This window comes from Dendrobates tinctorius, unplaced genomic scaffold (genome assembly GCF_039654945.1).
Source record: "Dendrobates tinctorius isolate UK_male_01 unplaced genomic scaffold, ASM3965494v1 ptg000239l, whole genome shotgun sequence".
NCBI lineage: Eukaryota > Metazoa > Chordata > Amphibia > Anura > Dendrobatidae > Dendrobates > Dendrobates tinctorius.
Genome location: NW_027361906.1, coordinates 423,124 through 437,877, shown reverse-complemented (window position 1 = coordinate 437,877; position 14,754 = coordinate 423,124). Strand labels below are relative to the sequence as shown.

At 41.2% G+C, this 14,754-nt stretch overlaps 1 protein-coding gene across 2 annotated transcripts; it reads left to right on the top strand.

Annotated features, from left to right (window-relative positions):
- On the top strand, positions 1–9,327 carry FAM177B (family with sequence similarity 177 member B). Of its 2 annotated transcripts, none has more exons than XM_073556775.1 (5): positions 1–130; positions 2,728–2,871; positions 7,133–7,196; positions 7,974–8,071; positions 8,463–9,327. In XM_073556775.1, the coding sequence occupies exons 1-5, from the start codon at positions 107–109 to the stop codon at positions 8,643–8,645; spliced, it is 513 nt and encodes a 170-aa protein (XP_073412876.1). In that variant the 5' UTR covers positions 1–106; the 3' UTR covers positions 8,646–9,327. The 2 variants fall into 2 exon arrangements, with proteins under 2 accessions (XP_073412876.1, XP_073412875.1); XM_073556774.1 differs by having other exon boundaries at positions 7,130–7,196; positions 8,463–9,321.
- Positions 9,328–14,754: the final 5,427 nt, after the last annotated feature.

Sequence of the window (14,754 nt, the reverse complement as noted above, 5' to 3'; positions counted from 1 at the left end):
ACAATGTTCCGTCCTGCCTCTTCCCACCCCTGGTAGGACGGAGCAGGAACTATGTGACTTGTAACTCTTGATTTTCTTGTTTTCCGGAGAGAAGGTGGCAGAGGACATGGCAGACGGTGACAGAGCTATGGTGAGTTACACCGGCGCCTCCCTGGTATTTTACATGTATGTAGCATCACGGGATATTTTATGTGCACCACATGTCTATATTATTAGGATTGTACCGACATCACGTCAGACAGAAGGAGATCCTTTGGGAATTGCTGCCTTTTCCTGGCTCAATCACAGAGATTTCTAGATGAATCGTGATTGTCTCTCAATATAATCTCGTAAAGATTTGAGCCGCCAAATCTCATGGAATAGGTTCATGGTGATAAGTAGAGCATCAACGAAGCATCAATGTGACCTGGGGAAGTAGATGCTCTGACACCAAAATCTTCATGTCAAGCCACAAACTATCCTTAAAAGGGTTGTCATCCTTTGGGGATAATTTAGTTTTTCATAAGTAAACAAAAGTATTTTGGGCTAAAAATCACATTTGTAATTGGGCTTCATTAAAAATTTTGCAGTTTACCTTCTATTGACTCCGTTGGTGGCCGCATAAAGGGGTTTATGTCCACTTTAAAGTTGAACAAAAAGCCTGTACAAAACAGAACTACAAAGGTGATTTTTATCCCCCCCCCCCATCCCCCTTAAAGGTACAGTACAGACCAAAAGTTTGGACACACCTCATTCAAAGAGTTTTCTTTATTTTCATGACACAACTGAAAATATGTCTTATATTCTAGGTTCTTCAAAGTAGCCACCTTTTCCTTTGATTACTGCTTTGCACACTCTTGGCATTCTCTTGATGAGCTTCAAGAGGTAAACACCGGAAATGGTCTTCCAACAGTCTTGAAGGAGTTCCCAGAGATGCTTAGCACTTGTTGACCCTTTTGCCTTCACTCTGCGGTCCAGCTCACCCCAAACCATCTCGATTGGGTTCAGGTCTGGTGACTGTGGAGGCCAGGTCATCTGGTGTAGCACCCCATCACTCTCCTTCTTGGTCAAATAGCCCTTACACAGCCTGGAGGTGTTTGAGGTCATTGTCCTGTTGAAAAATAAATGATGCTCCAACTAAACGCAAACCGGATGGAATAGCATGCCGCTGTAAGATGCTGTGGTAGCCATGCTGGTTTAGTATGCCTTCAATTTTGAATAAATCCCCAACGGTGTCACCAGCAAAGCACCATCACACCTCCTCCTCCATGCTTCACGGTAGGAACTAGGCATGTAGGAGTCCATCCGTTCACCTTTTCTGTGTCGCACAAAGACACGGTGGTTGGAACCAAAGATCTCAAATTTGGACTCATCAGACCAAAGCACAGATTTCCACTGGTCTAATGCCCATTCCTTGCGTTCTTTAGCTCAAACAAGTCTCTTCTGCTTGTTGCCTGTCCTTAGCAGTGGTTTCCTAGCAGCTATTTTACCATGAAGGCCTGCTGCACAAAGTCTCCTCTTAACAGTTGTTGTAGAGATGTGTCTGCGGCTAGAACTCTGTGTGGCATTGACCTGGTCTCTAATCTGTGCTGCTGTTAACCTGCGATTTTTGAGGCTGGTGACTCGGATGAACTTATCCTCCGCAGCAGAGGTGACTCTTGGTCTTCCTTTCCTGGGGCGGTCCTCATGTGAGCCAGTTTCTTTGTAGTGCTTGATGGTTTTTTGCCACTGCCCAATTTTTCGGACTGACCTTCATTTCTTAAAGTAATGATGGCCACTTGTTTTTCTTTACTTAGCTGCTTTTTTCTTGCCATAATACACAAATTCTAACAGTCTATTCAGTAGGACTATCAGCTGTGTATCCACCAGACTTCTGCACAACACAACTGATGGTCCCAACCCCATTTACAAGGCAAGAAATCCCACTTATTAAACCTGACAGGGCACACCTGTGAAGTGAAAACCATTTCCGGTGACTACCTCTTGAAGCTCATCAAGAGAATGCCAAGAGTGTGCAAAGCAGTAATCAAAGCAAAAGTTGGCTACTTTGAAGAATCTAGAATATAAGACATATTTTCAGTTGTTTCACACTTTTTTGTTAATTATATAATTCCACATGTGGTAATGCATAGTTTTGATGCCTTCAGAGTGAATCGACAATTTTCATAGTCATGAAAATAAAGAAAACTCTTTGAATGAGAAGGTGTGTCCAAACTTTTGGTCTGTACTGTATGTTCACATATGCTGGAAAAAAAAGTGTTTGCATCCATAACTAAATCTTCATGCTCCCATTTAAAGTTCTTTTTTAATTCTTATCGACTTTCCTGATACTGAATATCCACTAGATATTTTCCGTTCCCAAATACAGAAGGACAATCTGCAACATGTGAACAAGTCCTTATGCTCTGCTAGAAGCTCTGGTCTGTAATCCAGATTCCGATGTGACTACTTATCATATTGAGGGTTAAGTCCCGGATGCTCTAGATAAAATTTCCCGATATCTGATCTCCAATTGTTCGTTCTGTTTGGTTATTCAATGAGTATTTGTTGTACCCGGGGCGGGCGGATGAGTTACACCAAACGTTCCCATCCGGCCATTGACTCAAGTCCTGAGGTGTAGGGAGCAGATGGAATATAATACACAGATCTTACATCTCAGGCTGAATGTTAAGGTCTCCAGTTTTCCAGTGCAATAGACTCTGTATGAGGGTCATGTAACATTTCTTCACATGTCCATTATCTCTCCAGGGAGAAGTTGAGCTTGGTGACGTGGAGAAGAAGGTCCCCAGAAAGGTAATCCACTTTGCAAGCGGAGAAACCATGGAGGAGTACAGTACAGAAGAAGAGGACGAAGAAGACCACCAGAAGGTTGACTTTTGTAACGTGGACACGGTATGGATTTCCACCTTGAAGTTAATTATTATTAGTGACAGTGGTCGCGTCTGTGACCGTACAATGACAGAAGTCCCTTCTCCAATCTTCTGCAGGACTTGTATGATTTTCAGTTGCTATCAGTTTTAGGATATATCCAGAAAATCAAAATACACAATTTAAAAAAAAAAAAAAAAAAAAAAAAAATTTGCAAAGACCACTTTCATTTTACTTTATATAGAGTGGATTTTTCACATGCAGATCTCTGGTGAAAAAAACTTCAGCACATCAGTGCCTTGAGGCCATAACGTCTGGTGTTAGACTCGGCAGCCATTATTCATTGGAGGTAAATTGTGAAGAGAAGTTCTGCAACTTTCTAATACAAAAACCAATAAAGAAAAGCCGAACTGTTTAAGTTATAAATCCTGACGTTATTATCAACTAAAAAACCTTTATTAGACACCTGGTTGGTATAATAATGGCAGTGCGGAAGAAAGGTGCCACATCACAGAGATATATATAAATCCAGTAAAAAACACATGTAGAAAAATAATTGTAGCTGGACACAACTTAAACTAACATGTAAGGTAAATATATGGTAAGTCACAATATAGTATACCATATTTTTCAGGCTATAATAAAAGGCACCCCAAATTTTGGGGTGGAAAATAGGAAAAAAAAGTTTTTTATAAGACGGTGGTCCATCTTATAGTCCAAATTTAAGGTATATTATTCGTGGGCCAGCAGCGGTGGTGCGGCATTACAGGAGGCATGGTCTCTTCCTCAGGAAGCTGGTGGCAGAAGTGGGGCAATACTGCGGGTCCTGGGTGGGAGGAAGGTATATCCCAGCAGTGCGTTGTCGAGGGCCCAGTGTCGACATTGAGGCAGATCAGAGTGTGTTGCGTGGATCCTGCTCCACCACTGCCGCAACCCCATGGTAAGCCTGCATTTGGACTATAAGACGCACCCCACATTTTCCTCCCAAATTTTTTTTTTTTTTTGGGGGGGGGGAGCGTGTCTTATAGTCTGAAAAATACGGTATTGTCCCAAAAGTAAAAATGCAGGATGTACTATAAATACTGTGGTGTAGTGACCACTGTGTCTACTAGGGGGCGCTGTATGGATGTCCCAGGAGAGTGGATGAATGGCAAGATAATGAATGACCGTCATATATCTCAAGGTGGGTGGCCTTGAGGTGGAGATTTATGTGTGTGTTAATCAGCAGTGATACTGCTGAGGTGTTGGTTCAATGTGTCAGGGACTAGTTACCTACAAACCCACCCAGGGGGTGTTTAATATCGCTATTGTAAAGTGTATATGTTTGTGAAGGACCTGTGACATGTGACCCGGTGGGCGTGGCTACGGACCATATAAGGTGGCCAGGGTAGGTCACATGGGGGTGAATGCTGGGACCTGGTTGGTGCAGTGTGGAAGGCCCTGTCTGAGAGATGGGGCTGCCTTCTGACTGCAAGTGAATGCTGTGTTAATGGCTGCACGTGCCTGGGAGTTCCCTGGAGGGAATGGACGTCTGCAGTATGCTAAAGGAACCATGAGTGACCCTGACGTGGGTGAGATAACTGAGGCTAGAAAGCCTGTGGATGTTTAACCTGTGTGACCACAGGGATTACAGAGCTGAACTCTGTCATGGACGCTATGCGGTTATATGAACTTTATGTTGCTTCTATGGGTTTATGCTGCTGAATAAACTGCATGGACTATTATGAGTTTATGGAAAATCTGTGCCGGATCTGATTTTGTGGCTGCTGAGCGAGTATCCCCTACCTGAATGACAGCGCTACCTCACAATTGGTGGAGAAAGCTATGGGCATTGTTGTAGCCTTGTTGCTGGGAGCAACAGAAGAGGACTGCAAAGTTTCAGTTGCTAAGAGCAACGGTTTCCAAAGACATATGTTGCAGTGCTGGCAACGCTGAGCCAGGAGGGCTGACGGTTGGGGAAGCCACTGCCCGGCTGTGGTTCTGGAACCGTGGGGCGGCCTAGTGAGTAAGGCACTGTCCGGATCGGTGAGCCCAATGCGGCCGTTTCACCAAGAGAAAGAGAAATGGCAGCACTGGTTGCCTCAGTGGGTATGTCTGGGGAACCGCAGTGTGTATGAGTTTTGAGGAGTGCGGCATGTATTTTCCGGATAATGACGGGCCACAGGTGTGTACCGTGATGCTGCACCGGGAAGGAGTCTTTGGTAGACTGGACTCAGAAAGTCAGGTGACTCTGACAGGAACTCCTCTCGTTTTATCTCTGACCGAGAAAAACGCCAGGGTTCGCTGTAAACATGGGGTCACAGTGAACTATGCAGTAGACAGAGTAATGTTCGAGGGGACCAAAGGTGGTGAGTGCCAAGGGGGCGGGATACCACATGACTTAGTCTATGCCTTGGAGAGGGGCCGGGACTTTGTGTTGTTTGATGATGTATGGTCGAATGAGGGGATCCCTTAGCCAATGAGGAGCCGAGCATGCTGTGTGTTGAGAAGAGATCCAGCGAGGAGCTGAGGCCCAGGTGAGCACTAGAATGGGAGCTGCTGGGAGATGGGTGAGGGTATGATTATTTTATTATTTTTTCTGCAGACTGAGAAATTTCAACAATATCAAACAATCTAGGATAGATCTTCAGCTCACCTGGTTCAGCCTGCCCAGTCCTCCTTTCCATAATCTCGGTGCACGGAGTGGATCCATCCCCATCTGGGAGAAATGCTCAATGAAAAAAAGTTTTTTATAGTTCCAGCACACGATGTGAAAAAATTAAGAAAAGCCTTTATTTAATCCATAATTAAAAAATGCAATTCCAGTGATGATAAAAGCATGTGTAGGCTTACGCGTTTCGGATCATATTTGACCCTTAATCATAGCATAAAATACTGAATAAATGTTGCACTTATCAAGGAAAAGCAACCAGAGAAGGCTGCCTTGGGTAACACCCACCAAAATCAGCTGTGAAACTGACATCACTAATTCAAAGTTAACAATAGTACCTCACTGGTTTAACCCTATGATGCATTCATCTTATACAAACATATCACAATGTGAATTCTCACTTAATAATAATCTGATGATTAAACCAAAAACAAACAAACTTCAGCCTCCCTAGTAGCTGGGATTAAAGGCACATACCACCGCACCCGGCAAAAGGAAAAAAAAAAACCATATTAATATAGATACATCAATTCATGCTTCAAATTTAATCCTGCTGGATATCTAGTATTAAGTTTTAGTATCCATCGAGCTTCAATCATCTGGAGTAATTTAATTCTATCGCCACCACGCCGAGGAGCAGGAACAAATTCCAAAGCACTTAGTCGCAGGCTATTCAATTCTCCCTTATGTTCATGCAAAAAATGTTTAGAAGCCCCCGAAAGACTACGGGTAGTAATATTATTGATGTCATAAATGTGTTCCGACAATCTTTTTCTTATGCTACGACTTGTGGATCCTACATACTGTTTTCTGCATGTCGTGCAAAAGATGAGATAAACACAGTAATCAGTGGCACAATTCATAAAAGTTTTGAGCTTAAATATTTGACCCTCATTACTTATAACAGACTTATTATTATTTATCATGAATTTACATAAACCACATAACTTCTGCCCGCATCTAAATGAACCTTTAGTAGATAACCATGATAAGCATGAATTGATGTATCTATATTAATATGGTTTTTTTTTTTTTTGGAGTTTTTTTTTTTTTTTCTTTTGCCGGGTGCGGTGGTATGTGCCTTTAATCCCAGCTACTAGGGAGGCTGAAGTTTGTTTGTTTTTGGTTTAATCATCAGATTATTATTAAGTGAGAATTCACATTGTAATATGTTTGTATAAGATGAATGCATCATAGGGTTAAACCAGTGAGGTACTATTGTTAACTTTGAATTAGTGATGTCAGTTTCACAGCTGATTTTGGTGGGTGTTACCCAAGGCAGCCTTCTCTGGTTGCTTTTCCTTGATAAGTGCAACATTTATTCAGTATTTTATGCTATGATTAAGGGTCAAATATGATCCGAAACGCGTAAGCCTACACATGCTTTTATCATCACTGGAATTGCATTTTTTAATTATGGATTAAATAAAGGCTTTTCTTAATTTTTTCACATCGTGTGCTGGAACTATAAAAAACTTTTTTTCATTGAGAAATTTCAACAGTACCTTATGCTCTCTGAAATCCCCCCCATTAAAAGTGCAATATTTTTATTTAATGTGACCTAAACTAAGTCATTGCCCGTAGTATACACGTCTTGCTCTTGGACTGACTCTTTGATGTGCTTGTTGGCAGAAGCAGATGAGCTGGAGAACTTTTGTGCAGTTTTGGATTCTTCGAATCGCAACAAGCGCTTTTTTCAGTAAGTTATTACAGGTATTTATTTATGTGACGTTTCTGGTATAAATGTTGTCAGTAAGATGTGATGTTTCCCAACCGGTGGAAAGTGACCCAATAAGCAAAAAGGAGGGAAGATTATAGAAATAAATCTTTTTAAATTCTAGTTAGAACAGACCTACGCTGCAGCTAACATCATCATTCCCACTACTAAACCACATGTACAAAGAAGGTCTCTCCATGTCCCTTCAATATAAGGATTTCAATGAGAAATATCTAATCCTTGGTTTTCCATCTGGCAACACTATAGGGAAATTCATGACTTTTTGTTACATGTCAGATTGGAACTGATCATGGAGAAGTCTTTGGGATCAGCTTCTCAAAAGTGATAGAACAGACAGGGAGAAACAAGATTGTGCTACTGCTTTGAAATAAGATTTCTATTTCACACCAGAGTTGGATTCACAGATACACTGCTCAGTACTGCTTTATAATGTCCTCTGTGCAGCTGCTCTTTCTGAACATGTGCTACATAGAGACAGGAGAGCAGGTACCCTTGCATGTCTGTGTGTGTTGTACATGAGGGACAAAATAGCAGCTAGTGTCCAGCCACTAGCTCAGAGACAATTGACAATTAGAGCCTACATTACGGAAAGCTGGTGAAAATGCCGGGTAAAAGTCATAAGATGGCTAGAAACTGTGTACACACTTATTCTGAGAAATTCAGCTGACAGAACAGATACATTTATTAAAGTGTATTTTTGTGAATGCTTTTCCAGACTATTCTAACTCCTCATTTCAGCTTGTGACTACCTCGGGGGACAGTTGGCAGCACTTTTTGGTCTTAATGTTTCCAAATATCAGTACGCCATTGATGAATACCACAAAGCACAAGAAGAGGTAAGACTATAAGTGAATTCAAGAGAAATCTGCATACCAGTTAAAGAGGTTGTCCAAAAATCAAAACTTATCAGTCATTCACCTGAGAAAGCTGATAAGCGGCAAATCATCGGGAAGTCCAACAGCTGGGACAACCCCCACCAGTCACGAGAACTTGGTCCACCGACTCTCCTGTGTGATTGGAGTGCAAGTCGCTCACGTGCACTGCTGTTTCATTCATTCTCTGATGGAGGTCACCGATCTCTGTACTCCAGCTGTTGGACCTATATTGTGGATAGATGATGTAGATTTTTGGGACAACCCTTTTAAAGTAACCATTTGTGATGATAAAAAGAGAAAACAACATACTACAACAATATTGTTGATAAATAAGGCTTCACTAATTTTACAGGACAGTGATTTTGATGATGAAAATGAAGATGAAAACGTGAAAAAAACAGGAAACAAAAATGCCCCAAATGAGGGACATCACTTACAGATGCAGAGCATGGACTATGGAACCATCCAGGACAATCACACAGAATCGGGGGATAAGTATCGGCTGGACTCGGAGATCCTTCAACCAGACCATTAAATCTATCTGCAATCTCCAACTCTTTACTTTCTGAAGAGAAGAGCTGCTCCTTGAACACAGGAGCAGATGGGTTTCCCAAATGGTGGATACATTTTGAGGAAAAGATGGCAAAACTATAAGAGAAGGAATTGATGCCTTACTGGAGCACCGTATGGAGTGGCTTGTAGCCTTTCTGTGGCCGTTGATTATTCTATGTCATAATTATAGTTTTATGCTTTTTTTTTAATCTTATTTGGTCACAGCTCTGCGTCCTCCATTCTTTGAGGTTGTACATGTCACACATGATTTGGATTACCACGTCACCAGTATAGACACTCACTGGTTTCCCAGAGGCTGAGAGCCCAACAGTCCGTCTGATGATGTCCACATGGGACATAGAGACTGTGGATATCTTTCTTCGAGGACCTGCTCAATGACGAAGAGATGATACTTTGGAAACCGATTTTGACTCTTGCACGAATAGTGTACTGGGTTTTATTGTCTGGATAAGTCAGAATAAAAACTAGTTAATGTTTATGTTTTATACAAATTGTAAATTTAAAAGCATTGTAATAATTTAATAAAGGTCAAGCTGAATTTTCTTAAAAATTGGTGTTATATAATATTTGTCCACGGTGTCTCCCTTGTCTACGGAAGTTTGGGTTGCTTTGATGGAAAACTGTTTTTGTCTACAGCCGGTAGTGTTGTCTTGTGTCCAATGCCTGCCTGTCACCTCACAGGTACTGAAAGTCTGGGCTCAGTTAATGAGGGGTTAATGCTTATTTTCTTTTCTGCAATGATTATTTTTGGCTTCATGCTAATCACTGCGCCTTTGTCATTTCCAGTCTACAGTGAGTCTTGTATCTCCATCTTGAATATCCCTTTATCTCTGCAGCAAATCCCTGTGTTTGCCTGTATCTGAGATTCTGCATACATGCAGTGTGTTTTCTTATTTTCTATTTATGCCGCTTGTCCTGCTAAGGCCTGGTTCAAATTAATATATTCTAGGGGTTATAGGGCACAATGGTTTCCGACATAGAAATGTTAATAGTCTCCACTTTGTTAAATACTTACGTAAGTTGAAAAAAGAACTAGATCAGTCAAGTTCAACCTTTCTCCACCAAATTATACATTTTGTCACTAATTTACCTATAACTCACAATGTTATGTGTACGGAGGAAATCATCAGCCCTTGTATAAAAGCTGCTATAGTGTCTGCCATACTAACCTCCTGTGGTCGGCATTTGTATTGCCAATTGTTTAGCAATAAGGTTCGGATACGGCTTTAAAGAAGGCACCACTTGGATATGACACAATTTATTAAGATTACATCAGGATAATGCTGAATTATGGAATGACAGATATAATATTACCCTGTTTTGTTAATTAATTTCATGTGAATCATACAATTAATATGAATTATAGTACATAGAGAAATAAGCATCAATACATTACCAAGTATTGTAACATCACTTCTCCACTGGAGGGACCACAGTGTCAGCGAGAGGGAAATACTCTGGTCTTGTCATCACAGAAACCGTGCATCCACGATACCTTCTGGAAATGTCCCTACCTCACTGACAGAGGGTCCACCTTTTTATACACAACTTCCACATCCTCCCCTATGACATCTGTGCACTATGTTTAGGCTGAATCATCAGTATCTTTCCATTGCACAATTGGTTGTTGTCTTGATAACAGCACAAGACTTCCAGGTCTGTTTGTTATAGACTACTACAATCTTAAAGTTTGTTTGCACCAACCCAAGATCTGTTTGCCACTGGCATGTCTCTTAACAATAGCACAATGCTTCAAGGTTGTTTGCTACTGATTAAAACCCAAGATCTATTTACCACTGGCATGTCTTCTAACAATCAAGATTGTCCATCACTGATTGTCTGTCACTGTTCAAAGTTCAACATATGTTGCTTGTTACACAGTTAACTCATGATCATAGCATAACGCTCTAAGATGGTAGCTATATGGGCAGCATGACTTCCATAATCACCTATTCTGAAAACTGGATACCTATCGTAACCCAGTCACATACTCATACTTGTCTCATTTGTATCACACTCGGTCCTTGATTATTGATGTCATGCATGACCATTGCTACATGAAACCATCAAAACATTTTGGTCTCCCTTGTCTCCGAGCATCATACTATTATTGAACACAAGACTTCCTTGGTCAAGCAGCATAAATATTCATTATCTGTACATTTGTTATTTTTAACCTTGTGTTACGATATTAACACAGAGCAAACACTTTGTGGCTCAGTATCAATGATATTACACCGTAGTATATTGCAATATATAGTGTTTGGATTCAAACATCCATATTTCATATTTGCAATACTTTCCACCCTTGGTCTAGTGACCACACTATAGCAAAGCATATAAACAATATATTACAATATGTAGGCTATAAGATATCCATATTTTTATTAGCACCACAGCATTCCACAGTCTGACTGCTCTAACTGTAAAGAACCCTTTCCTGTTTAGCTACTGGAATCGCCCTTCTTCCACCTGTAATGAGTGCCCCCTGGTCCTCAGTACAGTCTTTGGACGGAATAAGTAATGTGCCGTCTCCTGCACTGGCCATACATACATTTATACATGTAAATGAGATCTCCTCTGAGGCCCAACTTTTCCACCCTTTCAACATATGAGAAGCCTCCATCCCATATAATATATGAGACCGTGTAATATATGAGCGGCTTCCATCCCTTGTAATGATCAAGTTGCCGCCTTTGAACTGACTCTAACTTCTAAATATCCTTTTTAACATGTGGAGCCCAAAATTGAATCCCATATTCTGGATGTGGCATCATGAATGATTTATAAAGAGGTAATAAAATCCTGCAACCCCAAAGTACTACAGTCATATGTTAAAGTTTGGGCACCCCTATTAATGTTAGCCTTTTTTCTTTATAACAATTTTGGTTTTTGCAACAGCTATTTCAGTTTCATATATCTAATAACTGATGGGCTCAGTTATATTTCTGGATTCAAATGAGGTTTATTGTACTAACAGAAAATGTGCAATCTGCATTTAAACAAAATTTGACCGGTGCAAAAGTATGGGCACCTCAACATAAAAGTGACATTAATATTTCGTAGATCCTCCTTTTGCAAAAATAACAGCCTCGTCGCTTCCTGTAGCTATTAATGAGTTCCTGGATCCTGGATGAAGGTATTTGTGACCATTCCTGTTTACAAAACAATTCCAGTTCAGTTAAGTTTGATGGTCGCCGAGCATGGACAGCCCGCTTCAAATCATCCCACAGATGTTCAATGATATTCAGGTCTGGGGACTGGGATGGCCATTCCAGAACATTGTAATTGTTCCTCTGCATGAATGCCTGAGTAGATTTGGAGCAGTGTTTTGGATCATTGTCTTGCTGAAATATCCATCCCCTGCGTAACTTCAACTTCGTCACTGATTCTTGCACATTATTGTCAAGAATCTGCTGATACTGAGTTGAATCCATGCGACCCTCAACTTTAACAAGATTCCCGGTGCCGGCATTGGCCACACAGCCCCAAAGTATGATGGAACCTCCACCAAATTTTACTGTGGGTAGCAAGTGTTTTCCTTGGAATGCTGTGTTTTTTAGCCTCCATGCATAACGCCTTTTTGTATGACCAAACAACTCAATCTTTGTTTCATCAGTCCACAGGACCTTCTTCCAAAATGTATCTGGCTTGTCCAAATGTGCTTTTGCATACCTCAGGCGACTCTGTTGGTGGCGTGCTTGCAGAAACGGCTTCTATCGCATCACTCTCCCATACAGCTTCTCTTTGTGCAAAGTGCGCTGTATTGTTGACTGATGCACAGTGACACCATCTGCAGCAAGATGATGCTGCAGGTCTTTGGAGGTGGTCTGTGGATTGTCCTTGACTGTTCTCACCATTCTTCTTCTCTGCCTTTCTGATATTTTTCTTGGCCTGCCACTTCTGGGCTTAACAAGAACTGTACCTGTGTTCTTCCATTTCCTTAGTTTCCACTATGAGGAACATAGTGACAGGTTAAATCTCTGAGACAACTTTTTGTATCCTTCCCCTGAAAAGCTATGTTGAATAATCTTTGTTTTCAGATCATTTGAGAGTTGTTTTGAGGAGCCCATGATGCCACTCTTCATAGGAGAATCAAATAGGAGAACTACTTGCAAGTGGCCACCTTAAATACCTTTTCTCATGATTTGATACACCTGGCTATGAAGTTCAAAGCTCAATGAAGTTACAAAACCAATTTAGTGCTTCAGGAAGTCAGTAAAAAGTAGTTAGGAGTGTTCAAATCAAGAAAATGATAAGGGTGCCCATACTTTTGCACCGGTCAAATTTTGTTTAAATGCAGATTGCACATTTTCTGTTAGTACAATAAACCTCATTTGAATCCAGAAATATAACGGAGTCCAACAATTATTAGATATATGAAACTGAAATAGCTGTTGCAAAAACCAAAATTGTTATAAAGAAAAAAGGTTAACATTAATAGGGGTGCCCAAACTTTAACATATGACTGTATCTCTCTTTTTATACATCCTAAAATCCTGTTTGCTTTTGCGGCTGCTGCCTGACATTGAGTGCTGCTGCTCAGCTTACTTGTAACCAGAATCCCCCATCCTTCTCCTGTTCTGTAGTCCCAATTATAATCCAATTTATTGTATATGCAGCAATAGGATTACTCCATCCTAGGTGCATTACTCTACATTTATCTACATTAAACCTCATTTGCTGAGTGTTTGCCCAACAGACATCTTATTCAGATGGTTTTGAATTATTTTAATGTCAAGGTCAGATTTTAAAATCCTACATGGTTTGATGTTGTCAGCAAAAACTGATACTTTATAATCCCATCCACAAGGTCATTAATAAAAAGGTTAAAAATAATTGTCCTAGTACAGATCCCTGCGGTCCCCACTGCTCCCAGTACAGATCCCTGCAGTCTTTACTGTTCCTAGTACAGATCCCTGCAGTCCCCACTGTTCCAAGTACAGATCCCTGCTGTTCCCAGTACAGATCCCTGCTGTTACCTCTGCTCGCAGTACAGATCCCTGCGGTCCCCACTGCTCCCAGTACTGATCCTTGTGGCTCCCATTGCTCCCAGTACAGATCACTGCTGACCTCTCATAAACAAAGATAATTAGATAAGTTCCTCTGGAAGAAACATATGACTATCCAAACTCCCTCTAAAAACCCATCCGCACTTTCCCTCTCTTCATCCTAGATGGAACATTCAGATTTGAGCCACGAGGAAACAGACTGTGACCCAATGAACAGTGACTCGGCACCAATTTCTAGATCCTTTCTAAAAATAAAAATCTTTGGCCCAGGCCATGAAACCGCTACATCAGGAAATCTCGGGTCTGCGTGCTGACCTGAAACATGTAGGCCAAAGAGTTGAGTCTTTGGAAGATTCACATACGAATTTGGTGGAGGCCTCTACCGTTTTAAGAGATCAAAGGATCCAGCATCACCATCAGATTAACAAGGTCTTATTAGCCCTGGAAGATCAAGAGAATAGAAGCAGAAGAAAGAACATCCGATTGAAGGGAATTCCGTAGACCTTTGTCTCTGGGTTACTAGGAAAGGTTACCAAAGAAATGTTTGCTTCAATACTGGGACAAGAAAGGGCAGACACTAATATCATTGAGAGAGTACACAAAGCCCTTAGACCCAGGCCGAAACCATCGGATCCTCCCAGAGATGTCATATGTGGTCTGCTGAGTTTTGTTGATACATCAGCGATTCTGACAGGAGCCAGAGAAAAAGCAACTCTCAACTATGGTGACTCCCCCAATCTCTTGTTTCAGGACATCTCTCCAAGTACTCTAGCAAAAAGAAAGATTAAGCCATTTTTGGACATCCTGAGATACAATAAGCTCAATCATAGGTGGCTTTTTCCCTTCGGGCTGGGAGTATTTAAAAATGGCAAACAAATTACCATACTGAAGACCTCGACAAAGCATGGGAGACCTGAAGGTTCCAGCTATTGAGATACCTTTTTGGATGCCATTGGATCAACGCTCTTAAACACCAAACTTTCTGGGTGAGAGTCACTGAGTCTTCCCACTCTCTGGTTTGCAGGAACCAAGTTTTTTTTATCCCCTCCCTCACCTTCC

Coding starts and splice junctions, on each gene's coding strand:
- FAM177B (XM_073556774.1), top strand. CDS start 107: ATGGCAGACGGTGACAGAGCTATG. Junction 131..2,727: donor CAGACGGTGACAGAGCTATG/GTGAGTTACACC, acceptor TTATCTCTCCAG/GGAGAAGTTGAGCTTGGTGA. Junction 2,872..7,129: donor ACTTTTGTAACGTGGACACG/GTATGGATTTCC, acceptor GCTTGTTGGCAG/AAGCAGATGAGCTGGAGAAC.